Source organism: Chamaea fasciata, unplaced genomic scaffold (assembly GCF_029207755.1).
Source record: "Chamaea fasciata isolate MVZ Bird 193981 ecotype frontalis unplaced genomic scaffold, bChaFas1.0.hap1 SCAF_9, whole genome shotgun sequence".
Lineage (NCBI taxonomy): Eukaryota > Metazoa > Chordata > Aves > Passeriformes > Sylviidae > Chamaea > Chamaea fasciata.
This window is the reverse complement of record NW_027094094.1, coordinates 21,330,933-21,353,411: the sequence shown is the minus strand read 5'-3', so window position 1 is coordinate 21,353,411 and position 22,479 is coordinate 21,330,933. Positions and strand designations below refer to the sequence as shown.

Here is a 22,479-nt window from a genome sequence, read left to right as displayed (position 1 = left end):
TACCCTCTCTTTAACATGTAACTTTATGAGAAGTCTGCACAGGTACTTACCACCAAGTAAGGCTACACAAAGCACATAAACTGTGAATTCATCATAATGAAGAAGAAAAACACGTTTTCATTACTTCTGCTCTCTTTAGCCCTCAAAGCACTTTTCAGTTAATAGTTTGTCATTGTTTCCACTTCCAAGTATGCTTTAAAGAAGAAATACACCATTTCTGTACTGTAATGGCTTTTGCTCATTTACCTCATTCCAGCTTCCTCCCAAAAAATGAAAACACTTCAATCAAGAAAGCCTTTCACCTCTTCTGAGGATCTTCCTTTATTGATAGACTACTTTTTCAAAGGCCCTGTAAAAACCTGAGGCAGCATTTTTTCTCTATTCCACCACTTATTACCAACACATTTATTGTATTTTAAAAGTTATTAATCTTCCAAATGGGGTTGACATTTTCCCAAATGCCAGTATCTTACCGGCAATATGTTGCCCTAAATGAGAGGCCACATGTTAGTTTATTACTAGTTTTAAGTTTTGCACACTTAGATTTTTTTTTGGACGGCTGCACAAACATGGCGCTTCACAAAAAAATCACTGCATTTCAGGTTTCCCTGAGTACAAAGGAGGAGCCTAATTTGCTGTTAAAGCAGAGAGCCTGGAAACACTACAGTGAGAACCACAGATAAGTGAGTTATAAAACAGATCTTTTGGCACAGCAACATTCTCAAACATTATCAATACATTAAAGCACCACAAAGCCACTTTGGAAGATGAGACTAGAAGAAGAGATCATTGTCCAAACTTCAGCTAGCCATGGAAAGCTCAACCCTGTCTCCTTCTGAAGATACCGCAAAGACCCAAGACACAGTAACGCACATGAGTGAGAAAACTAAGCCCAAAATTGTCAAAAAGGAATTGTTACTTTCAATCAAAAATAACCTTTTGTCTGTATCAGAAGACAGAGCTTTTCAAGTATAGGAGCCACAAGGAACTTGGAAATAACTAGCTGATCCTCGAGGAGTAAATGCTGTTTGAATTGAGCATATTAAAAAATAACGGTTTTATTTTTGAGTGGTATGCTCATCTTTAAGCTTAGCAGAAACCCAAATTCTTTCCTTTGACAGAAGCTGATTTTACAGGCTAGACCAGTTCTTTAACAAACTTAATGGAAGAACAAAATTGCACGAACCACCAGAAGAGAATCTCATCCTTTTCAGTCTCCTTCAAACTGTGCCTGAAGACTAACCTAGGTTTCATGGAATGCAGTTTTTTCAGCTTCCTCCAAAAGTATCTCTAAACTGCTGGCCATAAGAAATCAACACACTGTCCCCATTCTCATAGGTTTATGCTACCTGTAGACACTTGTGGGACAGAAAACTTCTCTGCCTACAGCACTTCTCTGGGCTCAATACACAATGCTTACCACTTCTGCATGACTGGGCACTAAGCAGTGAACATCTTCCACATTTCCATAGAGAGATGCAGATCTTCTGAAACAAGTGTAAACTGGAAGGAATTCAAGAATGCACTTTACAAAGCTATGCATCTTCTTTTTTTTTTTTTTTTTTTTTTTGCCTGTTCAGTGCCCCATCACCATCCCTCACTTCTCAAGGAAAATGCATACAGGATCATGTATAACAAACACTTTGGAGGACATCTGTACTTACTCCCCACACACTTTCAGCCCAGAACATTTCACTGATTCAGCTTTTGTGCTCAAAAGCCCCTAAATGGTTATATAGAAACATTAGATTGTAGCTATGTGCAGTCAAGAGGACGGGATTAGAATCGAGAGCAAAGAAACAAGCTTTAGTTCCAGATCTTCAGTCAAGTTCTTCAAAGCTGTAAACAGCAAATAAACATTATGAAGAAGTAATGTAGGCTAATGAATGTTGCCACTAACTGAGCAAAAGAGTAGACCTCTCTCAGTAACCAACTTAAAAATATCACTAACGGTACTGACTTCCTTTATCAATGGCTCTGATACTTATTAATGAAAAGCATTTAGGAGGAAAGAACTTTCCATTAACAGTTTTCCCTTACTTCAAAAGCAAATTTTTTTGTTCCTCTCATCCTTTGGAAACTTGCCTTCCCTGGTGCTATACCTTAGCTGTTACTGCTGTTGCCCTGCTGCTTCTGCAAATCAGGACTTGAAGATTTACTCACTCGTTTGAATAGAACAAGAAACAAAAACCAACACTTGACCAAGAAACAGAGTTGGGGAAATGAGTAAACAAGGACATTTAACAGTGCCGATTTTCCTACACCAGAATAGAAGTCTTCAGGTAATATAAATACTATTTGCTTCTTCCACTTTCAGACTTGAATTGCCTTCTCCTATTATGGTTTTCTCACAAAAAATATGAGCTACACATCCTAAATCCTAAAGGAGAATCAGGGGTTAAGTCAAGAAAAGTGAAAAAAAAAAAAACACCAAACAGCCTTTTCAAGTTGCACGCAGTAAGTGATGGCAAAGTTAAAAGTTAGCACCGATTTTCCCACACAGACAAATGAACCAAAAAACCCCCAAACCCCACAAAACAAAGAACGTATTTAGCCCAAACAGAATCCCAGCATCCTTAAAACATGTTTCATCTCTTGAGCAAGAAAAATAATTTCACAAGGAACAGATAAACCAAATAAAAACAAGGAATTCTGAAGGGGAGGAAGAAACCGCTACAATCAGTTGGACCAGAAACAGCCTCAAGATAAATAACAAAAGGCTACCAAGGACTTTGCTCCTCAGCATTAAGCCCGGTTGTTACTGTAATGCAAATGAACTGTCAACATCCTAGCCAGCACAGTTGGAAAGGTTTATCCTAACAGTCACATGCATTTCTTTTCTTCCAGCTGCTGGCTAGGCCTCCAGCATGGAATTTGCAATCCAGTACAGAGAAATGTGAGACTGTGACAAGATGAGCTTTGAGAAGAAGGATGAATCAAAAGACGACTTTAAACTTACAGAAAACAAATACGAAATACTGCTGTATTTCATTCTAGTAATAACGAACTCTGTGTTAGATACGCCAAATAAAGAAATACTAATATGTTCTGGCACCGCAGTCTAATGAATAGAAATAGAAAGCATATGAAGATTCCAGGCTTTGCAAGAGCTCAAATCAGGAAAGCAAAGAAAAACGTCTTGTATAGAGAAGCTGCTAAAGTTTATAAAAGAAATGGGTCTGCACAGAGAGAAGCTACAGCGCTGTAGCTTCGGCGGTTGCACTGTCCGTACCACAGCAGCAATACAGGCTGAACTGACAGAGTGACAAAGGCTCACCCAAACGCAGGCATGCACAGTCCTTGGGACAGGGAGGAGAGCTGTGCACCACTGCACAAGGTCTTGAAATGAAACAAACCCGCAGTGGGCTCTTAGGCAAGAAAGCCTGCTTTCTGGTTGATTTCTGGATCAACTTCAGCTGGAATCTACTTGCACAAAAGCTTTATTTACAGCAAATACAAAAGATGGATGCAAAAGTCAATTATTCTCCCTCAGATAAAACCCTGTAATGACAATCCAGTAAATCCCACAGAATACAAGAACAACAAGGAAATGAAAACAAAACAGCCCAAACCCAAAAAGTTTGGCAGGAACTTTCAGCCCTGCAAAATGCAGGAAGGTATAAATATAACAAGCAAATTAAGACCCTGATTCGTTTTCAGGAAATGCTTTTTATGTTAGCTATACTCCAAGTGAAAATCAGGTTCCCCATCCCTATGTGAAAAATCAAACAACTGCTACAAAGCAGTACTTAATAAAGCATATTTAGAGTAAACAAAGTACAGGCTTCATGTAAACCTTCGTTCTGTCTTCAGTATGACATGCCTCAAGAAAATAAAACAGGTTGAAACTGATTGCCTTACAGTGAATTAAGAAAAATGAAGCAGTATCAAGTCTTCAATTTTACAAATCAATAGTTTAACCATTTAATAGGATATTTATAACTAAACTTTTTTCAATTTCGAAACAGCCCAACAAGTTTCTATCACAGTCAAAATCTCTAACTTCCTCACAATTAATGAAAAAAAAATTCTTACCAGGCTTTAAAAACACATACACATTTAAAAACACATTTTTTTTATTTTAACAACATTTCTATCTAAATGATGAATGATATACAGAAAAGTAGAAATGAAATTATTGCTGAAGGCTATCAGAGCAGCAAACTCAGGCATTTTACACCATGCCTGCTTCTCACGAGAGTTAATTTCCTCTTTAAAAAACTCTTCTTTCCCATAGGTGAGATTATAGACTCCTGAAGAGACAGACCAATAGACCTTTATATTGGTGACTACAGGGTAAGAAATACTGCTATTCCCAGTTTGGATATGAAAGACAGGTAAGCTTAAATGTAGTTAGAAAAAATGTTAAGTTGAAAAAAACAAAAATCAGTGGTCAGAAGACAAATACCCATTTTTCCTTTAGCAAAATGAAAGAATTTATTTTCCCTTGCTGGTTACAGCATGACCAAATAAGACTCATCTGTGAAGATTAAATTCGTTCAAGACAAAAGAATGCATCACAATCTGAACAAATAAATGCATTTCACTTACCAAAAAAAAAAGCAAATTTTTACCACAAACTACATTTTCAGCAGACTGCTGACAAAGCAGAAGTTGTGTAGTGGCTTAAAGGCTGCGTTCTTTCCAGCCTATCAAGCGTCTAGATACATACAAAATAATGTGAGCAGTCAACTGCTTGCACACAGCTCTTTAAATCTTCCCTTCTGTGGTTTGTAACTATCATTTTCTGAAAATTACTTGCTCAGTTACGTTTTTATTATTATAGTCTAAACACTGTTCTGGTTATTGTTATAAAAAAAGACAAGTACCAGTGACTGCTTCACAGATTTCAAAATAGAGCAGTTTACAAGCATTACCCACATAACAAATGAAGATTTAACATTCAGAGCATAAAATTTATCTTGCTATGACTTTATGAGAACGTGACAGTCTAGATAATGTCACTGGCAAAGAATGCTTAAAACTATGATAAACTTGGTCTGTTCAAGTTTAGAATAACAACTGGGGGAGTTTATATCAAATCTTCTCAGACAGAGCAATTTATACTCAGGAGACCACAAGTGAACAGAAAGAGTAAAGCACAAAGAAGATGGGAGTTAGTCACAAGGCAGAAACACATCAAGTTCCAAGAAAGAGAGTAAATAATTAATTTTGAAGGGTTTTCCTGTACAAAGACAGATTTTGGGGTCACTAATTCAGACGAAGCTATGCCCCATTTCATGGCATTCAGCCTCCCTCCTGAAAAAGATGCAAATACAATGTAGGAAAACTAGCCTTGGAAGTTTTCCCTTTCTTTCTACATCTAGAGAAAAACAGCCACAAGCAGTTCCCTCACTACCTTTCAGGTAATTTGCACCTTACTCACAGTACAGAGCCTGACTTTCTCAGTCATCTCTTGGGTTTTCATTCTGTTGGCAAATGAAACAGTCTTGATTCTCAGTTAGTTAAGGGAACCTCCAACCAGAAAACAAAGGGAAAGCACTGTGGAAAAGTACCGAAGGACTGCCTGTGTGCTCATGAAGCCGCAGTCTGGTAGCCAGAGCAGAAGCCAAAGGTGTCTCTGGCCAGTGCCCGGTTTGTACAGCTGCAGCCCATACCTGTGATCTGAATGAGTCTGCAAAGAGGGAAGACCTAAGAATAGCTCCAGATGAGCTCCGAGCAAGTCATCACATAAAACCTAATGATTCAAACAACTCCATGTACTTCCACATTTTTCCAGAAGGACAAGAAGAAGGCCAGAACACCCTACTGATTTCCCCAGATTGAGCGGAACAAGGCACAGTAGTATAGCACTCATCCAGAGAGACACAGCACACTCATGCCCAGACCTTCTGTGGAATCCACGGGTTTCATGGCTGTGCCATCAGTTTTGTATTCATAACCACTGCAAACTCAACCAGAGTAACATTTGTGGAGAATGCCTTTTTTTTTTTTTTTTTTTTTTTTTTGAGAGAGAGAGAGACACCACAGAGTAACAAACAAAGGAAAAGCCTGGAAGCACTTACCAGTCTCCAATTAAGAATTCCTCATCTCCTTTTGCAAAAAAAAAAAGCAAAAAAAGAAAGAAAAGAAAAGAAAAAAAAGAAAAGAAGATTCTAATCCTAAAACAGGGCCAATTTCTACCTACGTAAGCTTAAAGTTCTCTCTATAGATCCAGAAATATGTGTTAGTTCTCACAGCCTTTGCTAAAAGGTTGCAGAAGGCGCACAGTGGAACAGCTGCTGTGTTCCACTCCAGTGACAGCTACATTTCAGTGGTGGATTAAGTGGTCCAGAACCATTTTTACCTAACTCACAGGGGTACAGTGAAGGGTGTTTATAAAGCCATGCAGTGATGGGACATACTAAGTATCTTTATACACTCTAGCACAGTCATGCTGGGTACAACACTGCAAGACACAGAACTTGAAAACTCTACAGTTACAAATGATTGTCTTTGTCCTGCTGTTATACTGCAATGTACTATTATTTGCATTTTAATGTTCTTGCATACACCTTCAGGGCAGGAATCCTATTATCTGAACTATCTCTACCTTCATGTAATCCTACAGCGCTTTATAAAACATAATAGTGAAAAGCAACCACATACAACTACACTAAATCCTTATCATCCTCCCTCTCAATTACAGTAGAAAGATGGATTCAGTAGTAATGAGGACACTCAACTAAGAAGTTTCCTTAGATAATTTCGCTTGGAGTTCCACTGTACATTAAAGATTTGGGGAATAACAAATCTATATTTAAACAAGTGTGCCTGGAGCTTTCTAACAGGTCAGATAGCTGTTTCTAACAGGTCGGACAGCTCAGCAAAATAAAGCAGCAAGTACATGTACAGCCACTAACACCTACACCCTTTCTGGTAACAATTTTCACTAAGAAAGTGATGAACACAAAAATCAAAATACTTTTCTTCCATGGGGCAATTCTTCAATTAAAGCTTTTGGTTTTGACTGAAAAGAAGATACAAGCTAGATAGATTAGAATGGAGAGAATGCTTCAGACTAACACCTTCTTAGCTATAATCACAAATAATTGCCTCTTCTTATACTAATGAGCAAAGCAAAATGGAAAGTAATTTAGACAATTCATTCAGGGTAATAGCTTTGTGAGCTAATATTACTGCCGAGAGATCCATTCTCAATTTCCTCGAGTACAATAACAGAGCAGCACTAAGTTTTTCACTTCAGGGAGCTTTTCTATCCTATGTAAATATAAACAGAAATCCCATTATCTATTGATAAAAACAACAAAGTGAGTTAAATAAAGTTTCATATGTTACACTTCCATATAACAGCCATCAGCTCCTTGGATCACAAGTGTAAATAAAACACTTCACTTACTGAAATCAATGAGAAACCTTCCAAATCCTTGCCTTTGGTATTGGGGCATGATCATTATGCAGGAGACATTGTACTTCTGCTGGCAAAGCTTTTCCTGTGGGAAGGAGAAACAGATCAAGTATGTCAAAGCACTGCTGAAATGGGCAATTGCCTGCACCTGCCACTGTCCTTGTAAAATATCCCAATAAGGTGAACAGATGCATGGGTTCAGTACCAAAGTCAAATAATTCCACATTAATGTCTAATTTCAAGAAAGAAGTATCAAACATAACCTTCAGAATATTTTTAATTAATTAACCACTTGGCATCTTAAAAATTAAATAATTGTCTGAACAGCATAATAAAGTTTAAATGTGGTAAAGGAGAAAACCAGTAAGAAGAGGGAAATATTTTCATGCTTCACTGACCATTCTCTCATGGATATGAAAGTGGAATACAAAATCCACACACATGGTGAAATTGTATTTTCTGTAATTGCTACACTAAGTGCCTGCAGGTTTTCACTTTTTTTTTTTTTTTTGTCTTCTCTCTCATATGTGGTCAGGGTGCAGGGGAGGAACCCCATATGCAGAACTAAGAAGTTATACTTGAAGCATATGAAGTTTTTCAAAGCTAGATGCTTATCACCAGAGATAATCAAGGCAGAATGCACAGATACAAAAGCTTTCAGAAAGAATGAAGTCATATAAAGGCAATGGGGACAAATACTGTACTGACTGTTCAAATCAACAAAAACTAAGAGTAGGAAGCTGTTCTAACTATAGAAGTTTATAGGTTCTTTCCAGTTTATTGGTAAGAAGGAAGAGCTTTGCTACCTTTAAAAGATTACACCCCAAAATCAGCAATAGGCAGTTTTGAGGGAGACCAAAGCAACCAGAAATATCCAGGTCAGTATAACTGCTAAGGAGCTGTGATAACCACATATATAGTTTAAGACACCAGCTAACACTTCAGCCTCCACATACGATGGCACTAGACCAGTGACAACATGACAGGATCACATGCCAGTACATTCATTCCCAAATAATCCATTAGATACCCAAGCCGTACTTCACAAGGTTACTTAGTTTCTACACTATAGTTAAATATTTTCTCTGTACAGGCTTCCCAAACTCTTAAGACTATTGCTAGTAAGAAGTCCACATCCTGGCAAAACGTTTATAATCAGGTAAGAAAAGCCAGAGCATTTCTGCCAGCAAGAGTGCACACACAGACACAAAAAGAAGGAGGGTGGAGAGACACGGACAGATGACATGCAATGATTTGAAATGAAGATTTTTTTCCATAAGTTCTGGTGGTGATAACATCTGTGATCATCAGATCACACCATGATCAACACAGACTGGCCAAAAGCAACAGGGGTGGAGTAGAAGAAAACATATTCACTGTTTGAGGGGCAGTGTGCTAGGGACATCCTTCACTCTGCCACCTCAGAAAAGGCAGGACATGGAGATCCATGTGGCAGCAAGGATACAAGGGTTATTCATGTGTTAGAAACCATGGAAGTGCCTGAGAACGGTCACACGGGAATTAGAGCTGCTCCCCCCCAAAAAGGCAGCAGGACTGAATCGCCCAACCCAAGTGCACCTACCAACGCACACAGCATGGCCAACAAACAGGACTAAATGGAAGCCACTGCACAGCAGGAAAATGATGACACAGCTGCCATCACAGACCCACGGTGGGATCACTCACACAACTGGAGTGCTGAAACGGATGGCTATAAACCCTTCAGAAGGGATAGGTGAGGAAGAGGCAGTGGGGCAGCCTTGTATTTTAAGGACTGTCTAAAGCTTAAACACAGTGTTGGAAGAGTTGAGTGTTTCTGAGCAAGAATCAGAAGGAAGGAGACAGGGCAGATATCCTGGTGGGAGTCTGCTATAGACCACTCAACCACAATGAAGAGGCAGATGAATTATCCTATAAGCAGCTGGGGTTAGTCTCATGATCACTAGCCCTTGTTCAATTCACTTCAATTTACCAGATGTCTGCTGGAAATACAACACAACAGAGAGGAAGAAGACTAGGAGGCTCCTGGGGTGTGTGGAATAAAACTTCCTGATACAGCTGGTGAGTGAGCCAAGAAGGGAAGGTATACAGCTGAACCTGCTGCTTGTGAACAGAGGACTGGGGGGCGATGTGATGACTAGAGGTTGTCTTGGGCACAGTGATCATGAAAAGACAGTTTTGTATCTTGAAGAAATAGTGAGGGGGGTGGGGCGGTGGTCAGCAGAACTACTACCTTGGACTGACACAGGGCTGACTTTGGCCTGTTTAGGATGCTGGTTGAGAAAGTCCCTTAGGATGCAGTTCTGCAAGGCAAAGGAGCCCACAAAGGCTAGGTGTGCTAAAAGAAGGAAATTTTTAAAGATACAGGAGTAGGCCATCCCCATGTGCTTCCAGATAAGCACACAGAGACAACCTGACTGGTTGAACAGAGAGCATTGTCTCAAGCTCAGGGAAAATGAGTCTATCACCTTTGGAAGAAGAAGCAGGCAACAGGAGGGTTTCAAGGCTGTCCTGAGTTTTTGCAGGGAGAGTATTAGAAGGGCCAAAGCACACCTAGAATGCAAACTGGCATACAAGACAACAAAAAACTGTTGTTATTCTATACCACCCACATAATCACTGGGGGTGGAAGTAAGGAATTCTCCACTTCCAAAAAGGGGCATGGTTCTGGGTGGAAGTAAAAGAGAATGTGTGCAGAGTCCACAGACATGTTTGTCCTTTTCCAGAGGAGTGGGTGGCAGGCAGTGCAGTGCTGCTGATCTTGACTGGAGGGTTGTCCACCATTTGTTTTCACTGTCTCAGGCTTGGGGGAAAAAAATGTAGGGGGAACAGTAGGTCACCTCTGATGCAGTGAGCATTTTGCATGTAATCACCATCTTTTATACACTATTGTTATTAGAATTTTTGCTGTTACTGTTAATTTTCTTATTTCGTTGCTATTTCTTGTAAATTGTTATCCCAACCCATAACCTCTGCATTTTGCTTCTATTACCTGAGGGAGTGCAGAGAGGGGAGTGGCTGCATGGGGCTTAATTTCCAGCTGGGCTTAAACTATAACAATGAGGAAAGGCTGAGGTACTTGATGCCTTCTTTGCCTCAGTCTTTAAGAGCAAGACCAGCTATACTCAGGGTACCCAGCCCCCTGAGCTGGAAGACAGAAACAAGGAACAGGATGAAGTCCCTGTGATCCACAAGAAAATGTTTAGTGACCTGTCCTGCCACTTTAAAACATCCTCAAGTCCACAGAGCCCTAGGGAACTGTTGGAAGAGCTCACTGAGCCACTCTCCACCATTTACCAGCAGTCCTGTTTAACCATAAAGGTCCCAGTTGACTGGTGGTTAGCAACTGTAGAACAAATAAAAAGTGGCAGAAAGAGGATTTGGGGAACTACAGGTCCATCACCTGACCTCTTGAGCCAGAGGAAGGTCACAGAGCAGATCATTTTGGCTGTCATCACATGGTACATGCAGGACTACCAGGGAATCAGGTCCAGCCAGCTTGGTTTTATGAAAGGCACGTGCTGCCTGACTATCCTGATGTCCTGTCACAGGGTGACCCACTTGGAGGAGGAGGGAAAGGCTGAGAATATGTTCTACTTGGGCTGAGGATATGTTCTATTTCTCTTATCCCCAGTAAGCAGTGACAGGTCACTACTGGAAATGGCCTCGAGTTGCACCACTGGAGATTCAGATTGGATGTCAGGCAAACTTTCTTCACTGAGAGGGTTATGAAGCATTGGAACAGGCTGCTCATGGAAGTGGTAGAATTACCATCACTGGAAATGTTCAAAATACTTGTAAATGTGGTGCCTGGGAACACTGTTTAGCACCAATCTTGGCAGTGCTGGAGTAACAGTTGGACTCGATGATCCCAAGGGTATTTTCCAACATTAAACATTCTATGATAAGGAACAAAAATCAAGAGACTCACCTTAAGCTGCAACACCCTAAATAAATGGAGAAAATACTAGTCTAAATAAAAGCTGATGTGTTTGTCACAAGAAGTTCTGACATTAAAGACAGTGTAAATTGTGCCTACATGTCTCACTTCAATTCCAGCAAGGCCCACCTCTCAGAATGATGTGGCCAGACATCCAAGAGATTACTGTATAATAAACAGGTACTCTGACAAAATTTTTGGGCTTCTCCTAACTACTGTTTATCCAAAAATCACTTATTCAAGAAAGAAAATATACAGTGATTAGGAGGTAGCAATACTAGGATCAGAAGTAGTGAACTTCTGAGTAACTATCTATTCAACACATCCCTTAGGAGCAAATTATGGACAAATAATGGAAGCTTTTCCTGTTCCAGGCATATCTAACTATAGTTCATTTTTCTTGGTCATCTTTGCCAAGATAGCCCACTCAAGTATTATTTCTGTCAATAGCAGCCATCTATTACTTGAAAATCAGCCACAACTGACACATCCACTCTAAACAAGGCAGGCACCATGAAGTTAGGCAATGCATTCTTACATGGGAGCAGCAAATAACTGCATTAGATCAGACTGCACACAAGAGAGCAACATCACTGCCCATTTACATCTAAATAGCCAGCAGGAACTGCCAGCAGTCAAACACATCAACATTCCAAGTACCTGCAACTTTTACAAGTTAGGCTTGGCATACTAATGCAAAAATGTTGGAGAAGGAAAAAGATTTAAATATTCAACTGAAACCACAACAAATTCTGGAAACAAAACAAATGAAGAAACAAAATCCCCAAACAAGAAAAAGCCCACCCCATCCATGTGGCTGAACGAATTTTGAATTTGCACCAGTCAGAGGCAAGAAAGTACAATGCATTTGAGACAATGTAAATAATATTCAAGATTTACAGAGAGGCTTTCAAGCTTTTTTCCCCCCAACTTCTGATTTTTCTTTGCTGTTAGCAGAAGCATTAAGGAGAACAGGACACTACAAATACTAAATAAACCCACTTTTAAATTTTTTACCTTAGAGAAATATCCAACTAAATGGCAGCCTTTCTCATCATTTTTTGTAAGGACATAGAAGAGGAATGGTTCAACATCATAATACAAGGTTTTGTGGTCCAGAAAGAGCTTAGCTAACAAACAAAGATTCTGACAATAAATTTTGCTCACATTTCCATCAACCTAGAAAAGCAAGACAGATGCAGTTATTTCCATGACACTAACAAGTTAGGACAAAACAACTTATTGAATCGATCATATCCTAGAAGGAAATGTAAACAGTATGGTGTTACAAGAAACAAACAAACAAAACACATCAAGGTTCGGAAGAGAAATGCCCCAATTTCTTCTCAAATAAGAAATCTCTAGTTAGTGTTAATTACTTTGCACTTTTAAGTAATGTCTGAGTGTCTGGATTTATTAAACAAAGTAACTTCACCTTGTAATTGTTCAAGACAGACTTAGCTCTTTCACTGGAATGAAAATGAATACGACTGGCAGATAACAAAAATGCACTAGTTAAAACTGCATTAAATTGTGGTTTGCTAGAAGGCAGTGGAGTACGACAACTTTTAAAAAAACCCCAAACAAAGAAGTGTATTATGTTGAATCCTTAAGGTGTAAGGAAAATAAACGAGTAGCAAATTACATATCAATCACATCAATGTTTTGGATAAATTAGACAAGACAAAATTTCCATGCCAGGCTAAAACGCTATTGAGCGAGAGAGGTAAATTTCCTGGCTAAATACTACAATTAGTCTAGGTATATTATGAGTGTAAGGAGTCAAGCTGTGATTCAGACAGCCACAGAAAAGCCAGACACAAATGCAGATTTCCTAGATCAATTAGGTACTTCCTGAAAGGCTCAGTCAAAGGCAACACATTTTTGAAATAATCTTAATAGAAAGGTTTGCCTGTACTGATTTTTTTTATAATGGCCATAGCTCTATTTTATTCAGAGAGAGACAAATGATAGGAACCATGCAGAAAAATAAGCTATTCTAATTTGTTTTGAGTAAGAACCCTAGTTACAAATCTAAGCAAAACCCATTCTTTTGGTTATATTCCAAATATATCCAAATTTTAAGGGAACACCAGTAGTATAGCTGCATAAAGTGGATTGAAGAAAAAACATTCAATGGAGGGAGCTACTGCTCCTAAAGGCTTCAGGATAAACTTGTGTACAGCTATTAAGAGCTTATCAAATATATCAAACTCTCTTACAGCACGCTCCATTGTCCAGATGCTTTTTATTACTTTTCACACTTATTAGCAAGTGTGCAAATTAAATGTGAACATTAAGTAAGCAGAAATCACCACTGGGTAAGCCATAAGCCTGAAAATGAAAATTACATGAGCTGTCTTTTTCAGTAAGAACATTTGTACAGAAATGTAAAAAACTTCTTAAATTTCAGGCAAACACAGCTTGTTCACCAGTTTTAAATGTGAGAAGAAGGGAAAAAAGAGGGACAGCAAGCTCAAAAGGAAGCATCTGTCAAAAGTTGCTTGGCTACAGCATAGTAGTAAAGCTATGTCAAAGTCTGCTCTCAAATCTGTCAAAGTCATGCTCTGGGCAGAGGTACATAAATCACAAAATGCCAAACTTATTTCCATTTCCCTCAAAAACACAAAGCATGAAGGAAACCACAAACTCTTCATTCTGCTTAAAAGAAAATGGCTGCACAGAATTCTTGAAAGGATCTATGAAGAGGGACATCAACTAATGACTAAGTTTCTATAGCAATCAGTGACAACTGACATTAACCTTTGAAATAAAAAGACCCAAACCAACTACATTTCAGAAGGCTTAATGCAAGTCCTTACTGAAGCATCCAAAACAGACAAAGGGAATAAAAGCACTGGAGAAAGAGTTGGGACAACACTTTCACAATACTTTGTTTTCCATGTGTTATCTGCAGCAATTCCCCATCTCCCCATCCCCTTTCTCAGTATTTTTCCGTATTTTACTTTATTTTCTCCAAAATTCTTCATTTACATGTTGGCAGTAGTTAATTAAAAAAAAAAAAAAAAAAGAAGAGAGAGAAAGCACAATTTGCCTATTGTATGCTCCACAGTTCTTAACACCTCCTAACAGAGAAAACAGTTATTTTAAACTGACTAGGGCTATTTCATTCTTGAGAGGAAAAGAGGTAAGTTTATTTACAACACAAGATTTTTGCTGATAGATCTTCAATATTTATAAAAACTGCTCAAGTCAGGAAGGAAGCAATCTTGATGCAGATAGTTATTTTTTAATAGCACAAACACAACCAAATGAACCAAATACAAAGATCTCATTCTAACTTAAGGACTTCAAGACTGCATCTACCATTGTTTGAACAGATAATGGCAACGACCAAGCACAGAAGACATTTATACAATTTGAAAATACAAGTTTGAAGAAGAATATGACAGCTGCAATTAAAGAGAAATTATTAACACATGCATCTCAATAACACTGTTGAGAAAAGAAACCCTAGTAACCCCACCAGTCTTTTCTGTTACTACTACCTGTAAGAATGCTTGAGGAACTGGAATGTTAAAGTTAAGGCGTGGTTTTAATAACTGCAGGTACGCTATTAGAAACACAGAGTTCTCTTGTCCAGGATATCCATAAAACCTCATACTTGAAAGAAGTCATCTCCCAAAAGAATAGCATAGATTATAAATCCAAAGTTGAGGTGTGGAATTTTTTTATATTTCAGGGCAAGTTTCTCAAACTTGCAAAATGAAGGCAAAAGCACTCAGGAGATACAATGGTGATTTTAGAACACACAGGAAGCTGTTTTACTTGCTCTTGTCCTTTGGGAGCACCTATATTAGGATTAGTCTTCTCCCCAGACACTCGGGCAGCCAGAAATGAATGGGTGTCAAGGGGTACTTTTGCTGAGAAGGGAAAGGCAAACCAATCCAAGATGAAACTGCAAAGGAAGCCCCAAGATTCACGCTAGTCAAGTATCTTAAAGAGCTTGGCTAAGGCATGAAGTACAAGCAAAGTACGAATCATGGAAGAACATGGCAGGGTAGAACAGATTAGGGAAGATAGATTTGTTTTTGCAGTATAAGCAGAATCTCAACTTGGTTTTGCAGTATAAGAAGAATCTCCAAGGAAATATTTAAGCATGTTTAAGTTTTCACTAGTTCTACAGCTGGTCTGTAACATCTACAAACTGGTCATTTTTCAAAAAGTTATACTTTTGATGCACCTACCTCAAATACTGAAAGGTCATTTCTTCTGTAGATTTCATTGGCTGGAGGATGAAACCAGCCACATTTCTCTGAGTGCCTTAACAAAATGTTTTTACTTTTCATGTATTTAAGACAGAATTCACACAGGTAAAGCTTTGGTAATCTGTAGGAAAATTAAGAAGATTTTTTTACACAAAAAGTTTGTTACATTCTGTGAACACAGTTACCAGAAATGAAAAACCCTTTCCAATCAAATATAAGGTACCATAGATAAAAGCTGCTAAAACATAACTAAATAAGTAAACACAAAATTAGAGTGAATGATTAAATATTCACACACTAGTCATCAGAAAAGGAAAATAAGAAACAATCAGCTTCAATCAATCACAGTGAACCTAATTCAACAGAATGGTGCTGTGGTCAGTTTGTGCTCTAGCCTCTGGCAGATCTCAGTTACTTCCCCCTTCCCACACCTTAGCTTTTGCTGTGGTCTCCATCAAAGTAAGCACACTAGAGTAATAGTTCAAATTTCATCTTTCTTGTTCCTAATAAATATAAAGGAAGCACAAAGCAGGATACAGGAGATCTCCTACCCTTTAATTTTCCTCATTTTGCACCTGGGCAAGGCTCGGAGATGACTTTTCTTCCCACTGCCTTCCATATATTTGGGCAATACAGCAAACTCTAGCAGGATTGTACCCCTTCACCTCCACCTAAACTATCACTTTGCTACAGAAGCCAACTCAAAGAGCTCACATACAGGCAAAACACCTCCCACACATCTCCACAGTACAGGCAACACAGACAAGTGTACTTCAGTGGGGAGGATCCAGTTCACACTACATACAAGTAACCCACATGCCCTGTGCTCTACGCACCATCATAAACCACTCCACTTGGTAATTTTTATGGCTACTTACCTTCAGTTTTAAATTACTGAAGCAGAGGAAGACTGCTCTAGAAATTACTTAGTCTGCAAAGTTTTAGAGCAGAGGACAATCTTTACCTGCTCTGAGGCTACTAGCACCTCCTGGGATTACAGACATGGTTTGCACTATTCCAGTATCCTAAGGAAGTTCATCAACAACATAAAAAACAGTTTGAACTATTTGTTCAATGATGTAATCCCACTGCACTCAGCTGAAAGCCACAGTGCCTCCGACAGTGTCATCCCCCTCTAGCCTCATACTAATAATTAGCCATCATTATGCTTCTATCTGGGATTAATTTACTTGATGGAATAGGTAACTCACCCTTTCACAACATGATATAAATTGAGGGAATAAAAACCAAAACCGAAATAAAAAATTAACACTATAAAAGCAGCTGTAATAATAGGATATAGAAACACTCTCCACACCTTTTTAGCCCTTGATTTATATATGATGGATACATGTCATATCCCTCATTTCCACCACACAAACAAAAGGCAGTTTAGAGTAACACTATGCAACAGCATTTTGGAAAAGATGACGTTGCATGCTATAGTAGCAGAGCTTGATAAACATACAGTTCTGAATATCCTCCAGTGTGCCATAGAGACAACAGATTAATAAAACATTACTTTTCAGCACACACAAAACTCAGCAGAGATCTGCTGAGCATGTGTACTAGCCCATGCTCTCTGCCTGACTCCAATGTGCACCCTTGCAGAGATGGCCAGAAATGAGATGCTGTTGCCACAACTTGCTCACTTTGACTTTATTTATTTAGCATGACATCTCCCCTGGTCCTTAGAAAAAAGGAGGTTAACAAACACTGGACCAAAACCAACAGTAATTTGTCTAAAGGGCCAGAAGTTGAACATACCTCATTGCAATGGTGTAAGAAAAAAACAAACAAAACCCTACCAAACAAGAAACAACAACAACCCAAAAACAAAACTCCTAGACAAAACCAAACAAATAAATGAAAACAAAACCAACATAACAAAAGCACAAAAATAAAGCTCAAACAAAACCACACCAATGCACACTGCACGTTGACATTTATACAGGACTAGGAAAAAGAGTTTTTATTGCATCTTTGATTTAGAACTAGCTAAAAAGAATAACAAATCCTTGTTCTCAGTTATAATTACAAAAGCATATTTCCTTTTAAAGGCTTTAAATTAAAAACTGTTACAAAAGAGCAGAAAATAAGTTGTAATGTTCACATCAGAAAAAATGTCAACCACATATGACAATCTTGACAGCTTGCTACCTTGCATACTCCTGTGGGTAAGGTGAAGAGTACCAGGTCTGGATCTCATACTTTCCAAACTCAATCACTGAAGGGTATCGCCCACTTGTTTCACCAGTGTTTTTACACCCAATTTTCTGTCAAGTACAATTAAAAAAAAAAACAAACAAAAAAACCCAAAAAAGGTATTAGTTATAGAAATGCAAAAGAAACTTGAGCTTTATATAACCAATTTCACCCACTGAAAACACAAGAAACCTGAAGTATCCAAATCAGTTGCTTAAGCTGTTTAAACCCTGACAGAGGACAGAGTCTGCAAACAGAAAATACAAACAGCAAAAGCCCAGCCAAAGAAAAGGCACAACAGCCTCAAGTCCTGTTCTCCCACAGCACCTAGTGTGATGACGTCCCTATAATTCTGGTGCCAACTCAAAGCTGTCCTTTTGTCAAAATAATGAGAGAAAAGGTATCAGCACAACCCTTCAAGAGTAACTGGAATTTACCTCACAGAGTCAAGAATATGCTACACATTGATTTCAGCTATAATACTGCATTTAAGCTGATCAGAAAATGACTGCTAGGCTCTAAAGGGCTGGCAAAATACACAAGAGTAAGAAAGGTGGGGAAAAACAAGCAATTTCAACTTTCAGAAACCTTACCACTTAACATTTTTAGGGACTGCATAGGCAAAATAAAGAAAGCAAGTAGTAGGAACTATTTCCATGAGGAACCAGAAGGACAAGCTAATAATAAAACTGAATCTTTAAACTCAATTTGAGTTTGTTGGTTAACACGCTCTGAATGAAGACTGTAAAAAAGTCACTGCGTAATGTCAGTTCTTGTACACTAAACCTGAAAAAAACCTAAGTGACTTCCATTACTGAAAAAATTACAACACACAGTCATTTATGACGCCATTTTAAGAAAGCAGCAATTGAAACATTAGATTCACCCACCTTCTGACCCAGGTTCTCAAAGACACTGCTTGTTCATTTCACAGACAAAAAAAAGTTTAAGTCTGGTTCACTAGTCTGATTCAGCTCAAATGTTATCACTGCTAGACAAAGACTACAGTATTTAAAGTCAAAGTGGTAATTAATCAGATACAATGAATTTATGGGCTCACTAAACCTGGTTTTCTACCAAACAGTGTTTTCTGGGACTGACTTAGCTTTTCAGAATACCTGCTTTATTTGCAGAGGAAAATCACTGGGCACATCCTTACTGACCAATGTCCTCTCAGTCCTGACCAGGATGTCAGCTACTTTTAAACTCTACGTTTGATCCTGTAGTCCTGTGTCCAAAATGCTCAAGTGTATCTTTCAAAATCTATCTTAAGTGTCACTTATCATCTGATCCATTCCAACATGATGCCTTGTCGCCTATCTGTATATACAGTGTCTCCCAAATAAAATTCAGCAAGCATGATACATTAGATTAAAAGGAATATGTTAGAAATGAAGATGAAGAGATTGAAAATTAACTCAGTTTTTATTTACAGAAATAACTATATTTTATGCAACCTGATTCTTACCTCCAGAGAAAGTTCTCGGGCCTGCTTAAACACTTCCAAATCCTCCTGTGTAACAGTGTCCTTGCTTCCCAACAGAAATACATCCGTATTTTCTTGTTTGATGCTTAGTTTGATTTCAGTATCTGTTATTTAAAACCAGCAAAAAGTTTATTCACAGACATGAAGGTTACATGTGCATTAGCAAAGTGATACTACTAAACAGGATTGCAACTATGGCTGTTATGAACTCCCCGTTTTAACCCAATTTGGGATTATTAAGTAACAGAAGTGAACCCTTCACCTCCCTTCTTGTTTTGTAGCTCGCTGCTGCACAAGCTATTTTTTGGTACTTGCTTGTCTGTCTGTATAAGCCTTTATAGTCCAGTTCTACTACATTAGTTTTGAGCCTCATGAAATGGAGCATATTTTATTGCTAGAACTATGCCACCTGATAAATTCCAGTATACTCTGGAAGGTAAAAATAAACACCAGAGAAAAAAAGCAGCCCTTAACACTTGAAGATTAATGCTAAGCTAAGTCTGTATTCAAACATTACAAATTAAATGTATCTTTTTCTTATATAAAATAATAAAAAGGTAGTTCACAGCAGTACAGATCAAGTGTTGTGGAGACTGTAGTACGATGGAACTGTTCATGAAAAAGCAATGGAGCAGAGGGAAATGAATTGAAATGCCCACCGTTATAAGCACTGACAGCACACAATCATGATGACAGCACTACTGCCACAGGAACGGCAGGGGAAGAACAAGGAAGTAGCATGACAAGTGGCTACTCATGCGGTACTACACAGCCATAAGCAACATTATGAACGCATTTGGGGCTCCTAGTGTCACTACAGATGCAAAAAAAAAGAAAAAAAAAAGAAAAAAAAAGTGGTGTGGTATTAGTCAGGAAAAAAAAAAAACCAACCAAAAATGTTTTGGAGATTTAGTCAGCATTAGATAAAAGGTCAAAGTTTTGTTGTATTTGTATGAAAGTGAAGTAAGAACAAGAGAAATAGCTAAGACCTATGTGATAGGAATTTTGGTTTTGGACGGGACGCAGGTTTGGTTGGCGCTTCGACCTTTGCTTACCATCATCCTGATCAGGTTTAATCCTTCCGTCTGTCAAGCTCCCCTTCCCTGGTGAGGGGGTCCCCATCTGAGGGGTCATTTTATACTTTAATCTGCCTAGAATCCTGTGCTTTTTAAAGAAAGCTGTTCTCTTGAGGTGAGCAATTGCTTTCAAAGCATGTCCTCTAGGCACACCCCAGCCAGAGGCACAGGCATGAGACATAAACCTACTCCTAACCTCTTTCTTTCCATAGAAATGATTATTAGATGTTGATGTGGAAGATAATTCTGGTTTACTACAGAAATGCCTGTGGGGTCTATAGCTTGGGTGACCCTTTTTTCGAGACTGTTCCTGAGTGGTATAGATATGAGAGAGTCCATCAAAGAGTCCCTTTAGCTGATTGCTACTAGATAGGCTACTAAAGGAGGGTATGCTTGACTGACTGGAAGAGCTTTGGGGAGAGTTAGAAGAAGCCAAAGTGCTGGACTTTTGAGAACTGGGGCTCTGACCAGAGATGGGGATTGAGGGTAGAAGTGAAGAAGGTGGAGGTTTTAGCTTTTGTGTGGTACCTGTAGCCAACACAAGAGAAGTGCATGACTGTTTCTGAGAGACCTTTTTCCTTGGACGATAGTGCTTTGAAAAGTCTATTATTTCACCTCGTGATCTGCGACCATCAGGTGATGGTGTAAAGAACTTAGTAAGGCCATCAATGAGACCTTTGGTTTTCTTGTTAACTTTAAGTGTAGAGGCAGATATGTAGGTGGAGGTGGTGGTGATTTTGGTGGTGGCACCAGGCCGAGTGGGGTCTGTAACAGGCAATCTGCTGCTTGAATCCTTCACAGATGCAGCATGACCAGATGAAGGTGTGGTACAGACTTTAGTCTTTTGACCCCTACCAGGTGACCCCCTTCCTGTGAATGCATTCACGGATCCTTCATCACTGGTTACAGACCTATGCAAAAATTTGAAAAATAAAAATCAGCATTCAAAATCTTTACTGTCAAATAGCACTATGGTTTATACAAATTACCTGGGTCACTGTACTTAAAAATCTTTAAGGAAATTTAAAGACATATACACTTTGGAAATACATTTCACACTATGACATAACATCCATCTCTTTTTTCCCCTTCTCCTTTTTGTTCCCCTCCCCCCTTATCTTTAAAAGGTAGTCCACAGTATATATAAGTACTGGCATTGCAAGAGCTCCCAAGTATACAGCCTTCTCACATACTTTCAGGCATAGTACAAGTGTGTTTCTTTGGAAAAAATATTACACCGTGTTTGTACAACAACTGCTCCATCACCATAGAGTTTATTGTACACACAGGGGAGATGAATGTTTTCAATGTTAATATGATATCAAAACAGTTAACTTCAGACTACATTTGCTTAAACTGTAGAGAAAGTCTATTAATCCTTTAAAGCAATACAGTCAATCTTCAAGAAACTGCTATTTTTTTCCCCACAAACTTGTTGGATTATGTAAAACATGGCATTAATTGTTACCACCAAAGACCTAAAAGCCTAATGAGTTAGTTTATTAAGAGCATTACAACAAAACCAAAGAAACAGACTCTTTAGAAATTCTAAAAATAGCAAGAAACAAAAACAGTAAAGGAGAGGAAAGAGCAAGACTATAACCAAGGTGCATTTGCAGAAAAGCCACAAACTAGTCAGGCCTAACACGGAAGGTGTTAGGAAAAAACAGAGTGGTGAATCTTATTTAAATGCTAGAAAGAAAATTGCATACTAAAAGTCAGCATTTGTGAGAGCAGAATTACAGGCTTAACTAGTTGCTAATAACTGAAGAGAAGAACTACACTGCAGAGTAGTATATTCTAGCATACAGAAACAGAACTTTTGAAAATATCTGCAGTAAAAGAAATAGTTATCAGGACACACAATCAAATTACATAGTCAAACAAAGCTACATATTTGTATCACATGCTTCCTTCATTCCCTTTTCCATCCTGCTCTTTGAAGTTAGCTTATTTACTTTGCAGCAGAAAGTTTTCTTCCACAGATTTTTGCTCTCTTAATTGAGATACTGAAGTAATTAATTGCAACAGGTTACTTCTAATTAGGGATTCCACAGCCTAGGGCTAACCATCTGGTTTACTGACCTCCAAGGGCCCACCAGCTTAAGAACTAGCCCCTTTTCCACCCACACATCCTTAAATTTGGTTAGTTCCTAAGAGGCAACAAAACCAAA

The 22,479-nt window shown here is 38.6% G+C and overlaps 1 protein-coding gene across 6 annotated transcripts in view; it reads right to left on the bottom strand.

Moving 5' to 3' along the window:
* KAT6B (lysine acetyltransferase 6B) overlaps positions 1-22,479 on the bottom strand; it is a 109,618-nt gene that overhangs the window by 25,581 nt on the left and 61,558 nt on the right. For 4 of the 6 annotated variants that reach the window (XM_066191459.1, XM_066191461.1, XM_066191458.1 and 1 more), the window contains exons 7-12: positions 20,285-21,216; positions 19,212-19,333; positions 17,699-17,814; positions 15,518-15,659; positions 12,327-12,488; positions 7,361-7,454 (exon numbers count right to left, since the gene is read on the bottom strand). In XM_066191459.1, the coding sequence (XP_066047556.1) occupies positions 7,361-7,454; positions 12,327-12,488; positions 15,518-15,659; positions 17,699-17,814; positions 19,212-19,333; positions 20,285-21,216 (1,568 nt within the window). The remainder of the gene's footprint in view (positions 1-7,360; positions 7,455-12,326; positions 12,489-15,517; positions 15,660-17,698; positions 17,815-19,211; positions 19,334-20,284; positions 21,217-22,479) is intronic. The other 2 variants (XM_066191463.1, XM_066191464.1) reach the window with 2 other exon arrangements.